General features: G+C 44.1%; 4 protein-coding genes across 13 annotated transcripts; 1 reads left to right on the top strand and 3 right to left on the bottom strand.

The window, feature by feature from the left end:
* Positions 1–356: 356 nt before the first annotated feature.
* Positions 357–4,021, bottom strand: LOC147244075 (uncharacterized). 8 transcript variants are annotated; one of them, XM_086188210.1, is made up of 13 exons: positions 3,908–4,014; positions 3,751–3,804; positions 3,610–3,636; positions 3,084–3,134; positions 2,966–3,001; positions 2,866–2,883; positions 2,765–2,794; positions 2,635–2,670; positions 2,476–2,508; positions 2,031–2,045; positions 1,754–1,792; positions 1,646–1,678; positions 357–845 (listed from the first exon to the last, which is right to left on the bottom strand). In XM_086188210.1, the coding sequence occupies exons 1-13, from the start codon at positions 3,951–3,953 to the stop codon at positions 832–834; spliced, it is 432 nt and encodes a 143-aa protein (XP_086044336.1). In that variant the 5' UTR covers positions 3,954–4,014; the 3' UTR covers positions 357–831. The 8 variants fall into 8 exon arrangements, with proteins under 8 accessions (XP_086044336.1, XP_086044334.1, XP_086044340.1 ...); XM_086188208.1 differs by having other exon boundaries at positions 2,635–2,673; positions 3,908–4,012; XM_086188214.1 differs by lacking the exon at positions 1,646–1,678 and having other exon boundaries at positions 3,908–4,021.
* A 538-nt stretch (positions 4,022–4,559) lies between these two features.
* Positions 4,560–11,531, bottom strand: pcyox1 (prenylcysteine oxidase 1). Of its 3 annotated transcripts, none has more exons than XM_086187925.1 (7): positions 11,456–11,531; positions 10,812–10,944; positions 9,167–9,373; positions 8,916–9,090; positions 8,361–8,572; positions 8,122–8,274; positions 4,560–8,038 (listed from the first exon to the last, which is right to left on the bottom strand). In XM_086187925.1, the coding sequence occupies exons 2-7, from the start codon at positions 10,930–10,932 to the stop codon at positions 7,368–7,370; spliced, it is 1,539 nt and encodes a 512-aa protein (XP_086044051.1). In that variant the 5' UTR covers positions 10,933–10,944; positions 11,456–11,531; the 3' UTR covers positions 4,560–7,367. The 3 variants fall into 3 exon arrangements, with proteins under 3 accessions (XP_086044051.1, XP_086044052.1, XP_086044050.1); XM_086187926.1 differs by lacking the exon at positions 11,456–11,531 and adding an exon at positions 11,265–11,446; XM_086187924.1 differs by lacking the exon at positions 11,456–11,531 and adding an exon at positions 11,286–11,445.
* Positions 11,532–13,006: 1,475 nt separating this feature from the next.
* Positions 13,007–15,108, top strand: timcc (TIM double twin CX3C motif chaperone). The gene is made up of 3 exons (XM_086187748.1): positions 13,007–13,460; positions 13,534–13,674; positions 14,218–15,108. Exons 1-3 carry the CDS (start codon positions 13,377–13,379, stop codon positions 14,404–14,406), a joined length of 414 nt encoding a protein of 137 aa, XP_086043874.1. The 5' UTR covers positions 13,007–13,376; the 3' UTR covers positions 14,407–15,108.
* A 7,098-nt stretch (positions 15,109–22,206) lies between these two features.
* LOC147244072 (centrosomal protein of 290 kDa-like) lies at positions 22,207–24,591 on the bottom strand. Its single transcript, XM_086187633.1, has one exon. It carries the CDS (start codon positions 24,500–24,502, stop codon positions 23,069–23,071), a length of 1,434 nt encoding a protein of 477 aa, XP_086043759.1. The 5' UTR covers positions 24,503–24,591; the 3' UTR covers positions 22,207–23,068.
* Positions 24,592–25,494: the final 903 nt, after the last annotated feature.

Genomic DNA, 25,494 nt, shown 5'->3' with positions numbered 1-25,494 from the left:
AACAAAACAAAAAAAAGGTTCATGCTCGGGGCTACAGAGTTGGTGACTGTTGGTTCTGGTGATTTCATTTCCATAGAAATTGTGAAGGGAACCGATACAGACTGTTGCTGTAGAACGGAGCAGCCTGGCGACTGCCTCGCTCGCAATGAACAAGAGAGAAGCCGCAGCTTAGAGGGAAGTAGGAAGAGCCATCGAAGTCATGTTTAAGAACAAAAGTCACATTTTGGAGCAAATGTTTGCGACCTGAAAAACTAAAATATATCCAATTTAAAACCCCACAGAAACTGGAGGTGGCACCAGTCCACATTGTATACAGTTTTGAGCCAATACACATTTACCAGCACCGATACCAGAGATCTTTTTATGGAGTGTTTATTGAATATCATGAGGTTGGACTAAACCACACAGCACTTCTTACTGAATAAGCAAAGAATATATACACATGAATGCATTTGATTTAAATGTATTAAAAGCGGTTCATTTGAACCATGTGTCAGGATCGCTGTTGGGTTACTGTGAGTCGGACCATGGAGTCACGGGTCGGCACCACCGGTTCAATATCAGATCTGTGAGTGAAGCGAGTATTTGCACCCAATTCTGCTGTTTTGAATCCAATATCACAAATGCATTTCCCAGATCCTGCAGCTCTACTACAGTGGCAGTTCAGAAAACCTTGTACAAACATTTGTCACAGCAGGAAAGGTGGAAGAAATGCAGACGCCGAGGTTAAAGGTGGGTGGAAGTCTTTCCTTTTATTAACAGCAAGCAGGGTGGGGTTGCAGCGCAGGCACTGGGTGGTGATGAGAGGGCTCCTCGTGCCGCTGTGCCGTCTCACTCCACAACATCTGAGGTGGTGGTGGTGGGGGTGGGGGTGCAGAGAGAGGATTCCTTTACACTAGCTTTACAATTCAAACACCACAATTCAGTAGTTTTCCAGAGCGCTCCAAACCAGCGTTCGAGTCATACCCCGGGTCTCTTTGCTATGACTCACTCCTCCTGCGTAACCCTGATGAATGATGACTGCACCAGAACGAGTTTTACTGCTGTGAGGCCTCCTCTAACTGGTGCTCCTAAAGGATTAGACTCCTAGTTTGTCATTGTTTCGACGACCTTGGAGCAAGAGGAATCGATTCAAAGATCCCTCTCAGCATCTTTTAGGGACGGGAGCAGCGCATCCTTGGTCCAAAAATAACCAGAAGCAGATGATACAGTATAAATCAAGAACAATAAGCACCAGGGGACGCACATCTCCAAGTGCCCTGGATTTCTGTCCTAGATGTACTCACACAAGGAGGTCTGTGTTCACATAAACAATCCTTGCAACCTTTTTTGAATTCGTAAACTGGGATTTGTTTTGAACTGGTTGTATAAATCACTTTCTTTTCTTTGCAAGCTGTGAGGTTGTAAATGTATAATTGCTCTTGAGGCCTGTTGTGTTCTAAACGCAGCCTATAAAGCTTCTATTTAGGTCCGACCCGCTGTGTCTGGCTCTGGTTTTCACAGTCTGTCTCATTGCGTAACCTACAATTTAACTTTCACTGGGTCGCTCAGACCAGCACACCACGTCATTCCTGAGCGGATACCAGCTCTGAATGCACCCAACAATATTGTAAACAAATAAACAGCTTTTTTTAGATAACCTCACCTTGTTGCTTAGTGGAATCTTGAACAACCTTATCTGCAGAGAGGACAAACATGTAGAAAAACATGTATTTTTTTGTAGATATCATTGTGAGTTTTATGTGGATCTTACCCAAACTGCTCAGGGTCACTGGAGCTGCATCCTGGTGCTCTGGAAGACATTCAAATATGAAAAACGATGACAGTTGAAGGATTTTAATGGGTTTTTTTTCCCCCTAAGCTGTTGTTTATGCTCTCTCTAATTCTAAATGTGCCACAGAAAAAGAGAGGAAATGCTTTTTTTTTTAAATATGTCACAATCATTCAGTATAAAACACAAGGTGTATTATTTGATTTTTTTGGGAAAAAAAAAACACTTTTAGCTGTATGTGTACAGGCACGATTCTTACCTCGCCTCTGTCTCCCTGTTCAAAAATAACAAAAGCATAAATGGATCAATGAGTGGCAAGTTGACGTTTAAATGCTCTGAAGACTGAGTCAGCTGTTATCAGCAGGGATTTCCAAAAGGTTAGAGGGCGCGCAGACGTGGCTGTGGGACTGAAACTACAAAAATAAGAAATAAAATCAAGCCAAATAATCTATTTGAAATAAAAAAAAGGAAAATATGAAATTAATTGAATTCATTTTTATTTAAATCGAATCTGTCTATTTCATAAAATTGGAAAGAAAAATCATGAAATTTCAAAAAAATGAATCGGCATTTTGTTTGTGCAAAATTTTAAATGGATCTAATAAATTCAAAAGATTACAACTAGACATTAAAAATGACGAAGCGTAAATGCTGAGATTTATTGTATTAGTTTGAAGCTTTAATCTGGTGCGTAGCCTCCTCACCGTCTGCCTCCTCCTCAGAGGACTCGGAGGATTCTGTGGAAAAAAAAGTGCCACAAGGTCGTGATATTTTACACCACTATGACATCTGTGCTTGTCATCTTTAAATCTCTCCTCTGCTGCCCCCTACAGGCTGATTATTGGAAGAGTAAAACCTCTCACCCTCCTGTGCCGCAGCCTCCGTCTTCCCGCCTCCCTCTGCTGGAGGAGTTGCACAGTTACGTCATGTCGCATGTTAAGTAAAGGTGAATCACACGTGGTGTAGTAAAGGCGTCAGGATGCTTTGACTCACCTGGGGTCGCGTCCTTACGACTAACACACTCTGAAACCATTGAAGTACATGTGATCCATACAGAACCCGTTACAGTCGTTCGCGCTGTGGGGTTAACTTACCCGTCAAAGTTTCTGCCTCTGTTTGGACAAGAAAAACTCCGTTAGCAGTTGAACCGGGATCAGCCGTTATGAGTTGTAAAAGGAGTGAAAGTCCTCTCACCTAAGTGGCAACCCTCTTCACTCCCACTCTCTGACACTGGAAAGAACCAAAATAACCCCAAATCAATTCACCTCCAACGCCGTGACGCATCATTTTTGTCTCCCTGTGAGACGCTCACCATTCATCTGAGCAGCTTCGGTCTTCTGAGCGGCTTCAAACTCCAGCTGATCTGAGGACGCATGAAATTACTCAACACAGGAACCCGTAACCTTGGTGATTTATGTATCAACATAAACCGTGGCCTCCAGATTTAAGCTGTTATTTTGTGTTCACAAGATAAGATGACTTGTCCCCACTCTTTGATTCGGTTTCGAGTTCCATCTTTGTTGTCCACATATTAAACTGAGGGAACAAGTTGGAACTTGTAGCCTCAAAATAACTAAACTGATGGAAACAAGTAGTACCTTGTGGCCACAAATGACACAGAGAGAAGCTACAGGTTCCATCATGTGACCATGTTTTAATTACACTGAAGTGGGAAGTTGTGAACACACGTGACTGAAGTCTTGTCTTTGAACTGGCAACTCTGCATTGTTCACTCAGGGCTGTGCAGGATATCAGTGTATCCCAACTAAATTACCAAACAATTACACAGCTTCTGCTTTCAGTCAGCTGACACTTCGGTGGCGTTCAGTGGATTGTACCTATTTTCTGCAGCTCAGTCAGCCCATCTGCAACAAAACAAATGTCCACTGTCATCACCATTATCGTGATTGATTGATCGATTGGTCGATCGATTGTTTCCACTGATTTAAAAAAAAAAAAAAGAAGCAGTGATTTCTCACCGTGTTGTGCGACAGTTTCCTCCTTTTCTGCGGCTTGCAGAGATGCAGATAAAGCTACAAATCACCATAAACACAAGAGTCAAGCTTCATTGCAATTCACTAAAAGATTCTTGGAGCCATAAAATTGAAAGCAAGACTCCATCGGCTCTGCTCTTACCGGAGTGAAAGACCGCCCCAGCCAGGAACACCAGCAGAAATCTCATCTTGGCGTCCGGTCACTGTGAACTGGATGTAGCGTTGTTGTCGGTTAACGTGCTTTTATATCCTCAGACACATCACATGTTGCACATGGACAGGCGGCTCTGGTACCATTGTCCCCCCCCTACCTGAGAGAGAGGACCGCTGGGTGGCACATCCACACACAGACGCATCCTTATTCAGCCAGTCAATGACACCCATTGTGGGCTCATCAGTCACACGGGCCTTTATTTGGGGTGACTGTTTGGGGTTGAAACAATGTTTAGAAAGGGAAATAGTGATTCCCCCCCGGCTGATGAATGATGGATCACAACGCAGCTCTGAAGGACAAAGCGTCAATTAAGCCCACGGATCGAAGACGTCCTGCTGTCATTTTCAGAACATAAAAATCCGCAGAGCCTTAATCCTCACCCTGAAATGACCTGGATATCATTTGAACTGCCAGCCACTGGAACAAGCTGACATTTAGGTGATAGAATGAAATCCCAGAGGAGCACAAAAAGGTGAGATATTCTACAATCTAATATGAGTGAGAGCAGAAAGTCACCGGATGAAATACGGCTCTTCATAAATATATTTTGAACAGTGATTAATGAGAAAAAGACACAAACCAGATCTCATGACTTTATTGTGATTGTAAACGGTTTCAAAATACAGTGTGGTTTGAAATCATAAATCGTCCCAAAAGTCTCATTTTATTTGTGCAGCCTGTTCTATTATTGTTGTAGGACTTTGTCAATAAAAGTGCACCATTATGTCTTCAAATTCTTTCAAAAATCTACAAAAAAAATACACCTTGAAAAGTGCATCAAGAAGCAATTAGCAAATTAGTTTTCCTCCAAAAATAGTATTCTTACAAAGTGGCACAATCTCTTCAATCACAAGTACAGAATAAACCGATTTCTCCCCAAAGGATGCAAGAAAAATACAGAAACGCATCACACTCGTCTCTGCTTGGTCCTGGTGGTCGGACTGAAAGCAAACTTCACTCAGTACCAAATAACACAGGAAGATCCACAGACTTGATTTCAATGATTATATATTAAAAAAAACAACAACCCAAAACAATCCGCGTACATTTATATTTAAAAAGAGCACAACAGCTTTTTAGGAAATATTAGCCATCCTCTCCAGAAACAGAAGAGTAGATACCCTTCTCTCCTCCGTGTGGGAATTAGGGAGCCGAGACCCAGCTGACTACTAGTTAGCTTAGCGCAATGAGTGGTTGTGGATGGGAAGTGTTAGCACACCTCCGTCCACACCTCCCAGGTGGCTCCTGTCTCAGGCCTTTCCCGTGCTGTGTTTGCATGTTCTTCCTCTGCCGTTTGACAACCAACACGTCCCATCTGATTGCATTCATTATGCTAAGCTAACTAGTGCTCACTTTGTGTCTGCGGGTCTCTAATGCACACCTAGGACAAACAGGCATCCATCTTATTGTCTGGCTCTGGGGAGAATGGACAATATGCACCCCCCCCCCCAAAAAAAACAACAAAAAACAAAAACAGGGATCTGTTCCTTTAAGCACGTTAGTGTTGATTAGACTCTCTACTCATGAACTTACTGCATATTTAAACAGTAAAATATTGACGTGCTAACTGACATCTATGTCTTAGAGGCACCACTCAGCATACACAGTCATGTACCAGGAGGTAGAGAGACTCGGAATCAGAAGACAGGAATCAACAGAGGAATTTGGCTGAAGGCTAAGACAGTTGGTTTCTTGTTCGTTAGGGTGTATTCATAAAAGCAGTAATGCACATAAAAATATCTAAAATCGTCTTTCAAGTCACAGAGGAGCAGTTCTGTGCCTGACCTGCAGTGCAGCGTAGTTCACAGTGATTATCCAATCTCAGCACAGTGCAATGGTGTTGGCTGCTGCTGCCTCCAGGTTTCAGTGAGGAGAGAGAAGAACTGGCAACTGGGTTACATGTTTACACAGTATCGGGTCTAACATTCACACTTGGGTCCATCCTTCCCATGAGTTAGTGCGAGAAAGTACTCACCAGGAGATCTGGGAATGCAACACACTGCAAAAAACAAAGTCTGGCTGAGTGTATTTCTTTGATTTCTCGTAAAATAAATATATGGCGGGCTACAGGGGTAGGGATGAAACTACAGGGTGAGGGACTGCGAGCAGGAATGGCTACCAAACATCTTTGATTAGCAGACGCGGGGCTCTTGTCGGTGGACCGGGGGCCACGGATGCTGTGGGGCTAGTGGGCTTTGTCAGTCGCCTGTGATTGGGCACTCAGCACAGGTTCACCAGCACTTCGTTATCCTGCTGGGGGTTAAACATGAGACACTATCATTTTTGCCTGTATTTAGCAGGGGCGTCAAAGTCACTGTTGGCCCCCAAACACTGAGAAGTTTTTTGCAATGGTACCACCAATGATACGACGTTAACAGGACACCAGTGACATCAGGGGAATACTGAGCACTATCAAGCACTGACAGCTCTTTGGATTGCTTTTATTGAAAATTTGAAGCTTCCTGAGTATTCCATAAGACACAATGCAAAAAGTAGCTGTAACGGGGAAGTGACTGGGACATGCCCCCCTCTGATGGTCAAAGGTGGTACTACACTTCAGTTAGCTTCCCCTTCAGAGGGAGATTCACACCCTTTAAACACAATATAAAGTAGAAACTGGAGTCTTGTATCTTCAAGTGGTATTTTTTGCCTACAGCATAGTCCCATTATTTTACTAACTCCAAGCAAAGGTAGGTCTGTCGATACACTGGCGGTCTATTCATTCTCTCCTACGGGTTTGTGAAGCGCTTTTGTTTATTTGCCTCAAGCAACGTTGACAAAAATCTGAACTTTTATGTTGGATTTTGGATTGACCATGAACCAGCAAAATAAACATTTAACAGGCTAATCACTATAACTTGAGTATTCAAAGCAGATCTACATCAGTTAGCCTCCCACCCTGAGCTAATCAGCTAGCGTCTCTATTACTGGGATATATGATAATTAAGTGACTGTCTAGTTTTCCTCTGGAGAGAAGACTGAAATACATTTGTTTTTTGCAGTGAAACGTTGCTCAAAAAAGGTTCAGTAAGGATGAAAGTTGTCCGACGAGTGTTTGATGCAAACATACTCACACACACAGACACTCACTCACTCACTCACACACACACTCACACACACACACGGTGATTTTCCTGACTCAACCTTAACTTTCGAGTGAAACTTCAATTTAAATCCAGTTCACGGTTCCATCTGAGACTCCCAGGTCTTAGTGTTGAGTACAGTGTGACCCAGAGAGAACTTGAACCTGAATCATGACACTGAGAGAGCACCAGAGATACCTGATTACATTGTTGGGATTGGTCCCAGCAGAAGGAGCGTGCCCGCCGGTGGGATGCTTGATGGTATTTTATCGCTTTTGTTTCACGTCTCGTGTAGTTCTTGTTCTTCAGAGCTCCCCTCTCAGCCGCGTGTGCAGGTCTTCCTGGTCGATCTTGCTGTCTTGGTTGTGCCAGCGGTGGTGAGCCAGCAGGGCTACGTTTCTGGCAGAGATGGCGCTCATCTCCATGGCGCTAGCGGCCCACTCCACGGCGTTGAGGTAATACAGCTTGTTGTGCAGGATGAATGGAGGGGTCTTGCGGTACGGCAGCCGGTAAGAAGGGTACGCCAGCCACTGAGTCTCTGAGACCGCATCCCAGGACAGAAAGATACGGCGCAGCTGCTCCTGGGTCAGTGGTTGGGGGGAGAACACCTTCCAGACTTTGGTTTGGCTGGCGGTGGGTCGCTGATAACCTGGAGGGATGTGCACTGGGTCAACAGAGCTCAGACTGTTGATGGAATAGTCCTTCATGTCTGTTGTGAGTATGTCAGACACCGTGAACTCCGACGCTGACTGCGTGGTGCCCAGGAAGGACATGTTCAGCATGCCGTGGACCAGTGTGGAGACCGTCTGGTGGTAGAAGCCCGGGAAGTGAGATGGAATTGGAGGCGAGAAGCCTGAGAAGGTGATGTCAGACTTTCCCTGGTGCAGCGGCGTTGCTATAACCACGATGTCATACAGGGAGTGAGCGCCACCGCCTTCTCCAACGTAGTTGACCTCATAGAAGCTGGAGGTTGTGCCTGAAAATGGGCAGCAAGTTGAAATGAATTTTTTGAGGGAAACTAAAGATGTGTAAGACTGCACCGAATCAAATGAACCGTACCCGTTTTTGATGGTCGAACCTTGACTGAAATTGAAGTCACTCTGGCGTTGATGAGCTCACTTTTGCTGTGGTACAGAAGTCCAGAGCAAACCCTCTTATTACCTCCGTCCACCGCCCACAGACCTGAATCTGCCCCGGCTAACGACACCGCCCCTTGGATGACAAGACAACAGACAAAAACGTCACCACATCTTCCACATGCAACCTTACACGATCCCTTACGTGGCAAACCAACGTACCCACGAAGCCATTGATGCGGATGCTTTGGCCGTAATTGACACGAGCGATGGGGACGACGATATCGTTGAGGAAGACCTGAGAAAATCCTTCGCCTATCATGGTTTCCTCCAGAGTCTGATTCATCAGTGTAAGAAAGCCATCGCCGCCCATAGCGTGCAAGAGCCTCTCCATACTGGAGAAGGAGTACCCGTACTGCTGATACTGGTAGATCCTAGAAAAACAGGACTGAGGAGAGTCTCACCAAGACCGAACGCTGAATAGATGATTCATGGCAAAAGGAGGGATGCAGGAAATCCTGGAATTAGTTTGCATGGCTGAATGTCCAGTTCCCTCATCTCAAAGTCAATCCAATTTTTGGTTAATAAAATAGAAGATATTTAAACTTTTTTTTTTCCTGAGGTATAAAATGCATCAATCAATGCAATCAATACATCACTCAGTCTAAAAAAAGGACATAGGGAACCTGTGGAGAGGCTAATTTGCAGGTTGGACAATAAAAACATGTCATCCTGCAAAACTTTATTGCAATATCAGAAAATAAATACCACTCTCACCTCATGAATTTGTCCAAAATACTCTCAACCCACATCTGCATTCGTAGAAAGCTGAACCCGTATCTCCAGAGCAGGCGCAAGAAATTCACAATGAACCAATCGCTCTCCTCGAACATCAGCTCCTTCCCATCAAATATGGCCATTTTAGACGGGACGTCTTTCCGCGGGGAAATACCTGAAAAACACGAAAGTCACGAATCAACCGTTGGTCTCGTATTTGTTCTGCCTGGCGTGTGTAAAGTTGACTTTACCCAGCTTGTCGATAAAGTGCTTCATGTGGAGGTTCAGAGGATGGATCACAGCACCCCCCGTCTCGTAATCATAATCCTTGATTTTTATTGTTGCAAGACGCCCGCCGACACTTCCGGGTTCATACACGTCGATCTTCACTCCCTTTCCAAACTCCTGCCTCAGGTAGTAGGCTGCAGCGGTGCCTCCGATGCCTCCTCCAATCACCGCTGGGAAGGAGCACCAGCAGCGGAGTGAAACCACAAGAGCAGTTTTTAATCCCTTCTTCAGAATGTTTCTGTTTTTGACAGCGGTTCGTTTCAATCATAGAAGTTTTTTCTCCTTTTTAATTGTTGGTGATTTTTTTTTGTTTTGACTAATTGAGATGAAGCCCGCGAGAAGCCGTCACCATCCTTGGTCAAACAATAATCTAATTCACACAGAAATACCGTTCAGTTATCATGATAATTACAGTTTTACGTCATCCACTCTCAGTTGTGTTCAATTTGACAGCTCTCTGTCAGTGAAACAACCTCCATGGCCGCTGCTGCCAACAGCTCGCTGCCATTTACGTGATCATTTAACTTCCTGCTTTAAACACCCAAAACACCTCTGGTGTAGATGTGGAGGTAGTATTCAGCGGTGCAGTAAGATGCAGTATTTACAGATATCTAATCAATGTTTTGAAACAAAAAGCAATACTATTAACAGATGTTAGTGTGTATAAATGTATTTAGCACACGTTGGTGTGTGGATGATGTGACATGTTGTGAATGGCACAACAAAACAAAGTTAAACTGATATAAAATACGTCTCCACAGGAGAAATCCTCCTTGTTGGAAAATATTGTATATTAATGAAAAGTTTACAGACCTCCATTAAGGTCCATTTAGTGTCTCCTAAGAAGTTGACTTACGATATGATTTTAAAAATCCAGACTTCAACAAGAGCTACGACGCTCTTACCTCACCATTGGAATCACAAAATGTGAACTTGCAAGAGAAAACTTTTCATATTTTCATACGAGCTGAATCGTACAGTAGAACAATGTATTGAATGTTGAAATGTCATCCAAAAAAGAAAATTGCAATCATTTTTTGCATACTGATTAGCTTGTGTATCTTTACCATTACTTTTAATACATATTGTGTATTTTAGCCTCTGGGATTGTGTGTTCAGTTACGTTGTTATTTTGAATGTCTTGTATTTGAGTGCAGCGGTAGCGGCTGCAACAAGGTCCTTTCAATAAAGTTTATGTTCATGGACCATTAATAGTTATCAATGATTATAATACACCCAAATGCAGTTTGGGGCATTAAAGACAAGTGAAACGCTGAAATCTGTTAAAGAGCCAAGAGTCCTGGCGTGCGCTGCTCCTGGGTGAGGCCTGCTTGGTTGGTATGCAACAGTTACCCAGGAAGTTGTTGTGATGCCAGCGGTTGATCAAAAAGAAAAGACCCAATCATCGTTCATACAGAAGCTTTCAAAGAACACACACGTTCACAAGCATCCTTGGGTTGATTGCTTTCAATTTTGGTACGGAAACTGTAATGTTTACTGCAACGGAATGTTGTCTGCAACTATCTGTGATAGTTATTAACAATGATCAAAAACAATATGGATGGATCCCTAGAGCACTGATGAATGGGCTTCCATGGAGGGGATTACCTATCTTTTTGGGTTGGTCTTGGACCCCCGGGGATGAGGCCAGACCCCTCCGGCCAGTGTGCCACAGGCCGAGGAACAGCAGCGCCCTCAGTGACAGACCACGGAGACTCATCGCGGGCATCTAAAGGAGCATCTACACATGAACAGGCGACATGACCCCGGTCAGGACCCTTATCAGTCAAAGGTCAAAGGTCAAAGAACGACAACGATAACTCATGTTTAGCCAAAGAACGACAACTATAACTCATGTTTAGCCAACAGTGGGACAATATCACCTTCACGTCAGGCGAGGAAGCATGTGAATAAATATGACTTGAGCACAGAGACTGGTTGCTTCATCGATAGACAAAACCAAATTATATCACAAAGAAGGAAAACGCAAACATACAAAATACCGACAACAACGTGGCGCTGATTAATATAATATATAATATAGCTAATATTAATATCTACCGGGTTGAGAGGTGGACTCACTATCTCAAAAGTCACTACAGGAGGTCTTGTTGCTCCAGAAGTAGCTGTCAAGTTTTCTCCGCCGACACACTTTAAAAAAAAATCACGAGTTTCCGCAGATTTACAAACGAAAGTAAACTAGCAAACAAACGGCCGGTTCACTACTGACAATAAGAGCGACAGTAACTTACTAAACTTGTGTGACCAGCGATTGAAGCACGTCGGAGGAGGAAACCAAATATTGAGACACACTTCCGGGTATGGCTGTGGCGCAGTTTCACAATAAAAGCCGTAAAAGGTCTTAGTAATGAATGAAGTTACTTAACTGCCTCATTAAACTAGATTGCGTTGCTAAAAACAAACTTCCACTAGAATTCCTTAAAGTGGGAAAATAAAAACGTTTGACAAACTCCATATTAACCTGGGATACAAAGTTAAAAAAATATACTTACTTGTTTTTCTTTTTTTCAACGGTTGTGTTTATTGATTTGCAGAGGACATCGTCACAACATAACAACAATAACAATAAATAACAAAGGTGCTGAACTGTCATATTAAGGTTCCAATGTGGCAGACACAACAGGGAAGTCCAGTACAACATTGTTGCAATCCAAAGCATAAACTGTTCTGCGGTATCATTGGTGGTTTAAGAACACAATGATAGATCTCCACACGCTTTCCAAAAAAGATTATTTACCTTTCAACACAAAAGTGATTCTTTCAAGTGCAAGGGAGCTTGACAGCCCTGCAAGCCAGACATGAATGCTTGGTTTGGTAGTGGATTTCCAGGATTTGGCGATGGTGTGGATAGCTTGGAATGAGCAAAATGTAATCATTTTCTTGTTTGCCTTGCTCAGGTTATGATTTTCCAGAAAAAAATAACAAGAATGCACAGTTTGGCACATATTGATAGTGTAATCCCTGTGATATGTGAGATCTTATCCCTTACTGCAATCAAAAAGCCTGAATCTGTGGGCAGTCTCATAGGCAGTGGTATAAAGTGCCCTTATTACCACATTTGTAGCACATATCAGGATTATTAGGGTTGAATTTATGTACTTGAGTTGAGTGTTACATATATTTTCATTATCCACTTATACTGCAGAAATTTATAATGGGTATTTGTTGTTTGTGTTTGAGATTTTGAGCAAATCCTCTGCCAGTCCTTGTTTGAAATCTCAGAATTTAGGTCTGTACACCACACCAGTCTCTCATTGTCTGAGGAAACTTGAGAACCCTCCATGATTTTGCTATTTCTTCTACAGAGCTGAGAGAGGGTAAAGATAAAGCTTTCTGTATTTGAGATGGACAGTTTCTTATCTGCAGGCATTTTAAAAAAGTGTTTTGGTTGGATGTCATATTTTCATTTTAAACTTTCAAAAAACATGAGAGTCAAATATAGTGTACATTTGCTGTTTTTATCTGTAAAGATAAAATTGAATCAGGTAATTTAATCTTTATGACCTGAATGGAGCAGACACACGAAATCACATTTACAAACAGCATCATCTTGGTCATTTACATGTAAATATAAATGAAAGAGAATTCGAATAGTCTGTGAGAAGGAAGATGAGTCTTATTCTATATATATATGTTAACTGAACATTTTCCCAAAGAGAGAGTTTAAAAAAAAAGAGCTAGAAATCTTTCAGAGCAAACTTCCTCGTGTAGTCGGTGTTCTTTTATTTTGAAAGTTGGATTTAATCGTGTAGTTCGTATCAGAGCCGTTTAATGCGCGCGGGTCTGGTGAGCACGCTGCTTTCAGGGAAACCACCGTTGAACTCTGGAAAACTCGGTTGAAATCACTTTGATTTGCTTCACAACAAGAGAATTACTGAATACAGTTTGTGAGCAGATTCAATTTTGAAATCATAACCAGACGACACAACGGAAGAAGTTTTTTTTTTCTAAAACCGGTTGCGGAAGGAAAACGGAACTGACGTTTTTCTACTCGTCTTGAACCATGCTTGAACGGAGGTGACCTTAAGATATTACCGAATTGGGCAGGAAGGGAATTTAGCGACAGTCCGGCTGCTTTGTGGTTTCCCGTCCGGTTTGCGTTCACATTTTCAGCTCTAATTTCGGCGGAGGCTCGCGGAGACTCACGGAGACATGGCCGAGGCTCAGACACGCGTCCAGACTGTGGTGGAAGACATGGTTCAGAGCCTGGAGAGGGACCACATCCGGAAAATGCAGGTACGCTCGTGGCCGCTGTCACCACCCATCATCACACGCTGGTGGGGGGATTAACGGTGTGTTGGTGCTGCAGGGTCGCATGTTCCGGTGCAGCGCGGACTGCTGTGAGCGACCCTCGGATTCCATGTCTCAGGTGCACCAGTGCATCGACAGGTGTCACACTCCTCTGGCCAAAGCTCAGGGATTCGTCACCTCCGAGTTGGAGAAGTTTCAGGTGAGGAGCATCTGTCAAACATTACGGGTGTAAATTGGGGATACACGATATCGGATTTGTATGTGTCGATATACTATTTACCTCCAATCTGTGTACAGGTAAGATAAATATTATCATTTTTATTGTATACATACCAAAAATACATGTAGATTTTGCGAACTATCAAAATTAGTGTTTATCTCTGATCTCATCAGTCTTTGATATCTTTTCTTATACAATTGGGGTGCAAATGTGACTGTTTATTAATCATTTTAGAATTAAGCAAATGTTCCAAAATACCGCGTGAAGACACCAAGACCTTGAGAAACGTCACTGAAAAGTCCTGAAGTGAACCGAACAGGTGGATTTTTTTTCTAGACCACCGCTAATATGCAGTGAAAGAGCTTGAATCTGACCGAAGACTTGCCATGGAACCGTGACGACGAAAGCATGAGCTGGACAACACTTGACCACATCGTCCCATGAATGTGTGTTGTCTAGTTTGACAGTTCTTGTCCCTACTAGATTCAGAGTCTGAACCCTGTTCTCTCCCTCCTTCGTCAGGACCGTCTGACCAGATGCACGATGCACTGCAACGACAAGGCCAAGGATCTTTTCGACTCCGGTGCCAAGGAGCCAGCGGTTCGCTCTCTGATGGAGCACTGTGTGGGCTCTTGTGTGGACGACCACGTGAACCTGATCCCCAGCATGACCCGTAGAATCAAAGAGAATCTGGACTCTATCGAGCAGTGAGGAGCAGTGCAGGGTCAGTCTACCGAAGAACAGAAGGCTGCAGCACCGCGGCAGAGGAGGGAGTGAAATTCAGAGGGTATATCAGGGTGCTGATGTTTGTTGAGGGCTTCATCTTGATGTGCGTGCTGGTTCAACGAGGCTTTGTTTTGTTGTGCATGAAGAAGCTTGATACTCATCACATTGAGGATCACATGTGAAACCAGACATACCTCATACCTCCACCGAGGACACGATAAAGACCCGTACAAGGAGGTTATACGGTTATGAAAAGCCTGGAGAAGTCATGGATATTCGCTTTGAAACATGTATAAAATCAAAGTATATCTGCTTCTCTACATCGATTGTTTTATTTCCTATTTTCTTGTGTAAACAGTAATTTTATAGAATGTTTGGTCATGGCATTTCCCCTGAAATTTATTGTTTAAAATTCACTGTACACTAAATGTAGTCCAAATCGGCCAATAATTGTGTAACCTCGCTGAGACAAAGAGCAGCACACCAATCAACACGGGCCAAAGTGAAACCTCAGAGGCGGAGCTTCAGTATGCAGTCAACTCTTTTCAGACATCAAACCTCCCTAAAAACCTTCATTAATTCTTTTTTTGACATTTAATTGAGAGTTCAGTGTGTCTGTCGTCTACCTCCTATGGCTGTGTGTGTGTGTGTGAGAATCAGAATTAAACATGCTGTCGATGAAACTGGTTCAGACTCATCACTTCTCTGGTGTGTGGTCACTTCCACTGATATACAGAAATACACCAGGAGAACATCTGTGCAGTATACATTTTAATGGGTTTTGGTGATCTAGTAAAACCACTGTTGTTCTTCTGCTGCAGCAACTTTTACAACTGCCAAATGTTGGCAGTTAGCTCACCAAGCTGGTTGTCAGAAATAAATGTGTTTTATAGAAGAGTTAGTTTACTGAAAGCAAGGGACAGGTACCAGTTAAGGCTTTTAAAGGTATAAGTATACACACATGGGCAACACGGTGGTGCAGTGGTCAGCACTGTCGCCTTACAGCAAGAAGTTTTCGGGTTCGAGCCCCAGCTTGGGCACGGGATCTGTCTGTGTGGAGTCTGCATGTTCTCCCTGCGTGCGTTCTCTCCAAGTACTCCAGCTTCCTCCCACAGTTCAAAGACATCTATCCAGGGTGAACCCTGCCTCTCGCCCACAGCCACTAGGATAGGCTCCAACCCCCTGGTGACCCTCAACAGGAATAAGTGGTAGAAAATGGATGGATGTAAAGTAATTTCTCAAAACTTGACCCAAAGTGGATTTTTAAGGATTTCATATGAAAAATTAAAGATGCAAGCAGCATTGTTAGAGCCTGAGCCTCCTCGTGCCCACAGCCGTGTGGCAAACGGTGGCCCGAATCCGGCGGTATGACAACGGTGGGCCTTGTGGTTGAGGAGATTGAAGCTTCTGTGTGATACTGAGCTGAGAGCTGGCCCGTGGGCGGCATGGCTCAGGGGTGGAGTGGCCGTCTAGCAACCAAAGGTTCGCTGGTTCGATCCCCGACCCCAGTGACCATGTCGAAGTGTCCTTGAGCAAGACACTGAACCCATAATTGCTCCTGATGAGTAAGTTGGCGCCTTGCATGGCAGCCTCCACCATCAGTGTGTGAATGTGTGTGTGAATGGGTAAATGAGATGACACTGTAAAGCGCTTTGAGTACCGCTAAGGTAGAAAAGCGCTATATAAAACTGAGTCCATTTACCATTTAAGAACCCCTCCCCCGCTGCTCTGTCTCCCATCTGTGCTAGAGTGGAGAGCAGAGGAGGATTTTGCCAGTTGTAGTGTGAGAAACAGTCATAACTCCCCATATGTTGGTCAAAAGTGGAATGAAAGACCAACATCATGTAGGGATTTTTGTCAAGAATTCAATGGTGTGTTTTTTGAAGGTGTGGGAGTTTTAGTTTAGAAGTTAGAAGCGTTTGTTTGAGAGTATGTACCATGAGGGCAGACACGCTTCCCTTTGGTGTCCATGACAACAGACAACAGCTCTCTGCCTGCTGTGTTAGAGTGAAGAGCAGAGGAGGATTAACCAAATTTTACTGTGTGAAAGTGAAATAACTCTGCATACATTGGTCAAAAGTGGACCATAATACTATATGCCTTTGAAAGGATTTTTATCAGGAATCCAGTGGTGTGTTATGTAAAGCTGTTAGTTTAGATGTGAGAAGTGATTGTTTGACTGTTTCGAGTATGTACTTTGAGAGAGACAGGCTCCCCATTGACACCAATTATAAGTGGAGAAAGTGGCCAAACTTTGAGGGCTTATAAAATTGGAACTGTTTGCGCTTCATAAAAACTTTCAACAACTTTTGAGCCTTAAAGTGTCCCGAGTATGTATTAAATTTTGGAAGCGATACCATTAACGCCCTAGGAGGAGACAGATTTAATTTGGGGAGTGCGATTGTCCAAAATTGGACTTTGTGTCCAAATTGTGGACATACTGTTTGAGTTAGACCAGGGATGTCACACAAGATTTTTTGGGCTCGACGAGACAAATCCAACGGCATTGGTCTTATGTCCGTACGACATTCCTAGGGGCAGTTATGCGGCTAAACATGTTTTTTTTGTCTGTAGGTGGCGCTATTGAATTTTTAGGGCCTAAGCCTGAAGGTACTTCAGGCGAAGACCCTGTTATGTTTGGTCGTTTCAGTTTTTTTTCCAAAATATAAAATTTTTCGCTGGCGCTGATGTGTGTGCCAATTTTGGTGAGTTTTTTAGCGTATTTAAGGGGTCAAATTAAGCATCAAAGTGGCGGCGGAAGAAAGAAAGAATTTTGTCCGAGCAATAACAGTTAGACCTCACCCCCCCGACCCCTCCCAAACGTACCTATATATTGTTTGAGGGCCTGGGACACTGTTCAGTGTGTGTTTTTTACCTTTTAGTGCTCTGTTGGGCTGGTCAAACACAATAGGGTCTTCACCCCGGAGTACCTCCGGGCTCAGTGCTCTGCTGGGCCGAGCAAACATAATAGGATGTTCGCCCCGGAGTACCTCCAGGCTCAGGCCCCCCAAAAAACTTTTTTTAAACACACAGTAAAACATGTCACGACACATCAACATATTTAGTACATTTGAATCCTTTATTTTTTCATTGTCTGCTGAAGGGCTGCACGGTGGTGCAGTTGTTAGCACTGTCGCCTCACAGCAAGAAGGTTTCGGGTTCGAGTTCTCTCTGGTACTCCAGCTTCCTCCCACAGTCCAAAGACATCAAGAGGGGACGAGGCTGATTGATACTCTACATTGATCGTAGGTGTGACTGTGAGTGTGAATGGTTGTCTGTCTCTATGTGATGGTCCTGAGATGGACTGGTGACCGGTCCAGGGTGAACCCTGCCTCTTGCCCGTAGACGCTGGGATAGGCTCCAGCCCCCCCCCCCCCCCCCCCCGACCGTAAGTGGAACACAATGGATGGATGGATGTCTGGTGAAGAGCAGCCCAGAGATGGCCCAGGTCATCAAAGTAGGGACTTTGCCGGCTCAAAGCGATCCAGGTCCTGAACCCTGGCAGGCCCATTTGTAGTCAGGCCACACTGGTGCAGGGCACTGTAGCAGCTCATTGCTGACCCTAACCCTGCATCCTAGGGTGGAGTTGAAGGACTGCAGGGCGGCGGCTATTTTCATCTGGACCAGATCAAAGATGGTGCAGATCTTCTTGGTCAGCCACCATATCCGTCAGGGTAGCTTTCAGCTGGCAGAGTTTTCCCAAAAAATTGTTGTGATGTCTCAGGAACACTCGAAGGGCAGGGTCCATGGGCTCCACCTGGTACATGGGCATACAGAGGACAGCTGGCACACTGACTGGCGAGGATTCATGTTTGGATCTGCTGAACTCTTGTGAACCCTCGACTTGTAGCGGCTTCATCCAGAGGTCTTTTACGGAGAAGCCTATTTTCCTCCATTAGGTTGTAGAGTCTTCTCTGAAGTTTACTGATGTCTCTGGTCATGGCCTCGGCATCACGATCTCTCATCCTTATTTGATTTTTATACTCTTCCATCTCTGCCCGGGCTGCTTCCTGGTTACGCGCTCTGGAGCGTTTTGAAGCCTTAATGAGTGCTTTGTCTTTTTCCTCAACCGGAGCTTCCACCCATTTTAGCATTTGCTCAGCTTGGACTGCTCTGGTCTCTGCAGCTTCCAACTTAGCATGAAGCACTGGCAGATTCTCAAGGAGCTGGGTTTGCTTCTCCATCTCCCCTGTATACTGCTCCATCTGCCTGCACAGGTCCTGAATTTGGTTGTCTTTCTCTTGAATCCTTCCATGTAGCTTTCGTAAGGCAACACCGTGGGGGCTGTTCAACTCCAACTGGACTAAGCGGAGCTTTTCCTGAAGGTCACGGATCAACTGTTCGTAACTTGAAATCTTTTCATCCTTCCTCTTTTCATTCTTGCCCCTGCTGTGATGAATCTGACCCGTCAACTCTTGGACTTGCAACCTTGCGTGATCCCTCTCTTTTGTGAGTTGGTCTACAATGGCATCATTCTGATGCACATACAGATTTAACCTTTCATATTTGTTGGTCATCTCCACCATCTCCTTGACTGATTCTTCCAGACATTTCTGCATCCTCTCATTCTCTTCAGTCTTCAGGAGCACGTTTTCATCCTGAACCTGCTGGAGATCCTTTAAGCACTGGCAAAGATGTTCATCAGATGAGTCCAGCTTCTTCTGAATCTCAGTATTCTCTCTGAGCGAGGCTCGCTCCTTCTGGTCAACCTGTCCACAGTATGAGTCCAAATCCTCCTGTAGCTGCTTATTCTGTCTTTTCAGGGTCTCAACTTCATCCTCAGCGTCCCTTGCTCGCACCCTCCACTTCGTAACGATTTTCTCTCTCTTTTCTAAAGATGCTCTCAACTTGGTCAACTCCTTGTCTTTTAGCTCCTGCTTGGCTTGGAGTTGCAGGATGTCCTCTTTCAGCGCAAAGATGTCTTGTGCCCTGCTGAGGTACTTTTGCTCTCTTTCCAGTTTCGACAGCTTGGCAACAAGTTCAGTTTCAGTTTTTGTATGATTTGCAGCATTCTCCTTGATTAGGTTATTGGCAGTCGTAAGTTTCTGGTCCTTAACCTTCAGCAATGCCTGAAATACTTGCAGCAGGTGAATAATATTGTCCGGGTCTTCATCTTTTACCTGCCATTCTTCTATGACAGCCAGCATGCTGAAGACCTTATACATATTTTTGTCAGTAAGTTCATGGAGAGTTGCTGGGTCAATATTCTTAATTTTCCCCCACTTGAGTGCAGCAGGCATGTTGGCCACAACACACTTCACTTGGAACTAAGCAGATAATTTGCTAGTTACTGTTGGAAACAGATGTTTGTATGAGCAAAGCAAGATAGAAATCTCTTATATATCTGGGCAATGTTATGTCAGATGGCAACGTCCATCAAGAATCTTGGCTGTCATCTCGGTCAGTCATCTCAGTCTGTCATCTCAGTCAGTTATCTCAGTCTGTCATCTCAGTCAGTTATCTCAGTCTGTCATCTCAGTCTGTGTTTGCTCAAGGCTGAACGCAGTTACAGGTTAGCAGCTAACCTATAACTGAATGACTGAATCCCCATTCAATGATATTTTTCTGATATTACAAGTTAGCAATACACCATGGGCTGAGGTTGGCTCTTCTTGTTGTTTTTCTGCCATGACTTTTTAATTTCCTTTGTCTTACTTTATCCATATACAGTACGTTATTTGGGCTACAGCTAACCTTAGTGTATAAAGATATATTGTACAAAAATTATCAATGAAAAGTTACAGACCCTGCCTACCTAAACCGATTTCCTAATATGTACAATCTCTATTATTACTATCTGCGTAGATTTCGTGTGTTTGTCTTATCTGTACGTGAGTGAGGATGGGGGATCAACTATGCTGGGTTCTGTGGATGGATCCAGCGGCTGGCCACACCGCTTGCCTGGTTCCTCCACGGTCTGGATCTTCTTTCAATACTGGCTCGCCACGGAACATCAAGTTCAGATTCTGACAGAGTCGATCTGGAATAAAAAAAACAACCAATGCACACAGTGCAGAATGCATTAAGTTGAAATCCTCTATTGTTCTTTATCTATATTTCCACTCACGAGTATCATTCAGATTTTCTCCTCAAATACATCAACCATTAAAGATATACAACACCCTACTCACTATGAAATGAATAGACACACATCATACAAGCTACACATCATGTACTTCTGTTTCTCAACATGCTCTAAACACACAAAACTAATCATAAAATGTAACAGAAATCACTATATTTTAACACTTCTAAATCTATTTGCTTTTTTTTTAATTACTTCAAATAACATTTTTAATCAATCATGTATCTTTAAAACATATTTCTCACCAAACATCTCCTTTTAACACATTTGTTTAGTCAGACACATATTTATATTTCACCCTTGCTAACCTGATAATATGAATTACATCACCATTAAATAACATAAACTAACAACATCAAACATAAGACAGGTGCTATACCACTGGTGATAAGCAGCTTGCTGCTGACACGATTAGCTCGCGGCTAGTGCTATTAGCGATCTTTTTAAAACGTCCTTAACTGCATAAAACAAGCTGAATCAGTCTTTTCAGGGTGTCAAACATTCTGTGTCAGGGTCACAACTCCGACTGGTTTAAAAGACGGTGTTTCATGTTAAAATGGAGCGAGACAGTTGTCATAACGGCCCGATAGGCATCCTTACCGGAGGAATCCCGAGGCGCTCGCATGCTCGTGCGGCTCAACTCTCTCTCTCTCTCTCTCTCTCTCTCTCTCTCTCCTGTCACCTAATGGACACATTGTGTTTCAATATTTGATACGAGATTCCACCGTTGGCGGCACGTTGGGGGCAGTGGTCAGCACTGTCGCCTCACAGCAAGAAGGTTGGTCCGGGTTCGAGTGCCGGCTGGAGCACAGGATCTTTCTGTGTGGAGTCTCCATGTTCTCCCTGTTCCTGTGTGGGTTCTCTCTGGTACTCCAGCTTCCTCCCACAGTCCAAAGACATCAAGAGGGGACGAGGCTGATTGATACTCTAAATTGACCGTAGGTGTGACTGTGAGTGTGAATGGTTGTCTGTCTCTATGTGCTGGCCCTGCGATGGACTGGCGACCGGTTCAGGGTGAACCCCGGCTCTCGCCCGAAAGCTGCTGGGATAGGCTCCAGAGAACACGATTGTGTCCGACATCATCTTTGCAAATGTACACACCGACACAATATTCATTTTTGTGACCTCCGACTGGCATAGTTACTGTAGATATCAGTGCCACCGACGTGAATAACAATTTTATCTTATTCATGTTTACTCTTAGCCAGCATTTTTTAATTTGACACAATGTTGCCCACTCTGGCCCCTGGAATACACTTGACTGTAGTTGCCGTCGTCGCTAATTTCACGTTTCAAAGAATGGAACTTCCGATTACTGGAGATGTTTTCTTAGCGGATGTGTCGCTGATTGGGGCGACACATCCTACTTGAAACGTGAAGCAGTGGCTGGTCACTCACAGTGGGCCTGTGCTTCCTTCAGACAATCACACTGCCACCCTGGTTTCCCGACTGCTAAAACACATGAACATACAACATCCAGGAAAACACACGATGTTCCCAACTACGAACTGATCTGTGGAACATTTCATTACATTTAAGCTCTCTGACCAGGCATTAAGGCTAGGTGCTGGGTTTCATCTGGTCTTGTTACTCGGTAATATTAATACCATTAACAAGACTGCTTTGACATCGACTCTTTATTGATAGTTTTCTGTTTTGGAAAGAATATAACAGAGAAACCAAATTAACCATACCTTTAATTAGAAGAAACAGAATCATCATATATCAGCATTAACAAATGCCCAACACATAATTTCAGACTAAAGACATACAGATACCAATGTGAACAAGAAATATTCTTTATAAATCAACATGAAAAAAGAAATTTATAGTTTTTAAATTCAATCTGCAGTTTTCAGTGATAAAGTCTGCCTTGTCAGGCTTGACCCTGGATCAGTTGCAAACAAAATTCTGAGGTGTCATGCAGACACCGGTTCATGTTGTTGACATTGTTAACACTGGTGGGTCAGCCTCTCCAGATGATGGCAGCGTCTGATGGAGTGGTCTCTTGATTGGCCCTCATGGCTTGGAAGACATCTTTCATTGCAGCTTCCTCATCTCCCAGTTGGACCTGAAACTGGGTCTTGTGAAGTTCCTGCTCTCTCATCGTTTGAGTCTTTTTCTGTGCAGACCTGAGCAAGTGCTGCTATGTTGATGAGTCAGCTGTACTGTCCCGTGGAGTCCGGCACTGACCAAGAATCAAACCCTTCAATCACTTTGGTGAGGATTCATGTTTGGATCTGCTGAACTCTTGTGAACCCTCGAGGGCACAGTAGCAGCTCATTGCTGACCATGAGGAGAATAAAGGCCTGACAAGCGAGGGGCTGCATCCTAGGGTGGAGTTGAAGGACTGCAGGGCGGCGGCTATTTTCATCTGGACCAGATCAAAGATGGTGCAGAGCTTCTTGGTCAGCCACCATATCCTTCAGGGTAGCTTTCAGCTGGCAGAGTTTTCCCAAAAAATTGTTGTGATGTCTCAGGAACACTCGAAGGGCAGGGTCCATGGGCTCCACCTGGTACATGGGCATACAGAGGACAGCTGGCACACTGACTGGCGAGGATTCATGTTTGGATCTGCTGAACTCTTGTGAACCCTCGACTTGTAGCGGCTTCATCCAGAGGTCTTTTACGGAGAAGCCTATTTTCCTCCATTAGGTTGTAGAGTCTTCTCTGAAGTTTACTGATGTCTCTGGTCATGGCCTCGGCATCACGATCTCTCATCCTTATTTGATTTTTATACTCTTCCATCTCTGCCCGGGCTGCTTCCTGGTTACGCGCTCTGGAGCGTTTTGAAGCCTTAATGAGTGCTTTGTCTTTTTCCTCAACCGGAGCTTCCACCCATTTTAGCATTTGCTCAGCTTGGACTGCTCTGGTCTCTGCAGCTTCCAACTTAGCATGAAGCACTGGCAGATTCTCAAGGAGCTGGGTTTGCTTCTCCATCTCCCCTGTATACTGCTCCATCTGCCTGCACAGGTCCTGAATTTGATTGTCTTTCTCTTGAATCCTTCCATGTAGCTTTCGTAAGGCAACACCGTGGGGGCTGTCCAACTCCAACTGGACTAAGCGGAGCTTTTCCTGAAGGTCACGGATCAACTGTTCGTAACTTGAAATCTTTTCATCCTTCCTCTTTTCATTCTTGCCCCTGCTGTGATGAATCTGACCCGTCAACTCTTGGACTTGCAACCTTGCGTGATCCCTCTCTTTTGTGAGTTGGTCTACAATGGCATCATTCTGATGCACATACAGATTTAACCTTTCATATTTGTTGGTCATCTCCACCATCTCCTTGACTGATTCTTCCAGACATTTCTGCATCCTCTCATTCTCTTCAGTCTTCAGGAGCACGTTTTCATCCTGAACCTGCTGGAGATCCTTTAAGCACTGGCAAAGATGGTCATCAGATGAGTCCAGCTTCTTCTGAATCTCAGTATTCTCTCTGAGCGAGGCTCGCTCCTTCTGGTCAACCTGTCCACAGTATGAGTCCAAATCCTCCTGTAGCTGCTTATTCTGTCTTTTCAGGGTCTCAACTTCGTCCTCAGCGTCCCTTGCTCGCACCCTCCACTTCGTAACGATTTTCTCTCTCTTTTCTAAAGATGCTCTCAGCTTGGTCAACTCCTTGTCTTTTATCTCCTGCTTGGCTTGGAGCTGCAGGATGTCCTCTTTCAGCGCAAAGATGTCTTGTGCCCTGCTGAGGTACTTTTGCTCTCTTTCCAGTTTCGACAGCTTGGCAACAAGTTCAGTTTCAGTTTTTGTATGATTTGCAGCATTCTCCTTGATTAGGTTATTGGCAGTCGTAAGTTTCTGGTCCTTAACCTTCAGCAATGCCTGAAATACTTGCAGCAGGTGAATAATATTGTCCGGGTCTTCATCTTTTACCTGCCATTCTTCTATGACAGCCAGCATGCTGAAGACCTTACACATATTTTTGTCACTAAGTTCATGGAGAGTTGCTGGGTCAATATTCTTAATTTTCCCCCACTTGAGTGCAGCAGGCATGTTGGCCACAACACACTTCACTTGGAACTAAGCAGATAATTTACGAGTTACTGTTGGAAACAGATGTTTGTATGAGCAAAGCAAGATAGAAATCTCTTATATATCTGGGCAATGATATGTCAGATGGCAACGTCCATCAAGAATCTTGGCTGTCATCTCGGTCAGTCATCTCAGTCTGTCATCTCAGTCTGTCTTCTCAGTCATATCAGTTACAATGTGACCTAAAGGTGTGTTCACACGAAACACGATGCAAAGTTGTCACACCCTGATTACACATAAAGCCTATGTATTCTCACGGGGCGGCGTGAATGACACGAATAACGCAATGCTAACGGCGCCAGTATGGACAAGTTGAAAACATTCAAGTATGTCCTCTGTGCAGGTGGAGCCAAGACAGTAAAAAGATTGTGAAGTCAGGGCTTCTTCTCCTCCATCCTTGAGGTGGTTCGACTGAAGTCTCAGCGCTGACTCTGTATCTATTCTCTGTGTGTCAAAATAAATATTACTAGATTTGATGAATTTGCTCTGCTAAACTGTGGAAGGTCTGACTCAGTGAGGAAGACCTGCTTACCTGGAAGCGTTGGCCTCGTCTACTGCGCTAAAGGTCATAGATCTGCTTCATCTCACTGCTTTACTTCTACCACTGATGATTCCTGTCTGCTCAGAGCCTGATGGAGTCAGGATGGTGGAAGAGTCATAGAACTGTTATATGGCCTACTGCAATTTTCAGATCATAGCAAGACAGATATGTCACAAAATGTGTTGGGTTTTTTTGGTTCAAATTGTGCAGCCCAGGTAGCGACCAGAAGAGAAGCTGGAGGGCAGTTGACTGGAAAAGCACGCAGCAGAACACAAAACTGCAATTAAACACTTGCAATGTTTCGTTTAATTTTTATCAGGTAGCCAGTGTGTGACTGAATATTCTGTCCTGTCAGTGTAAAGTTCTCCAATGACAAAACACTGTTTGGAAGAGTCTGAAACGGTACGTGGAA

Source organism: Aulostomus chinensis, chromosome 19 (genome assembly GCF_037954235.1).
Source record: "Aulostomus chinensis isolate RoL2024-O1b breed Wild chromosome 19, RoL_Achi_v1.0, whole genome shotgun sequence".
NCBI classification, from domain to species: Eukaryota; Metazoa; Chordata; class Actinopteri; order Syngnathiformes; family Aulostomidae; genus Aulostomus; species Aulostomus chinensis.
This window is presented reverse-complemented; position numbering and strand designations above follow the sequence as displayed.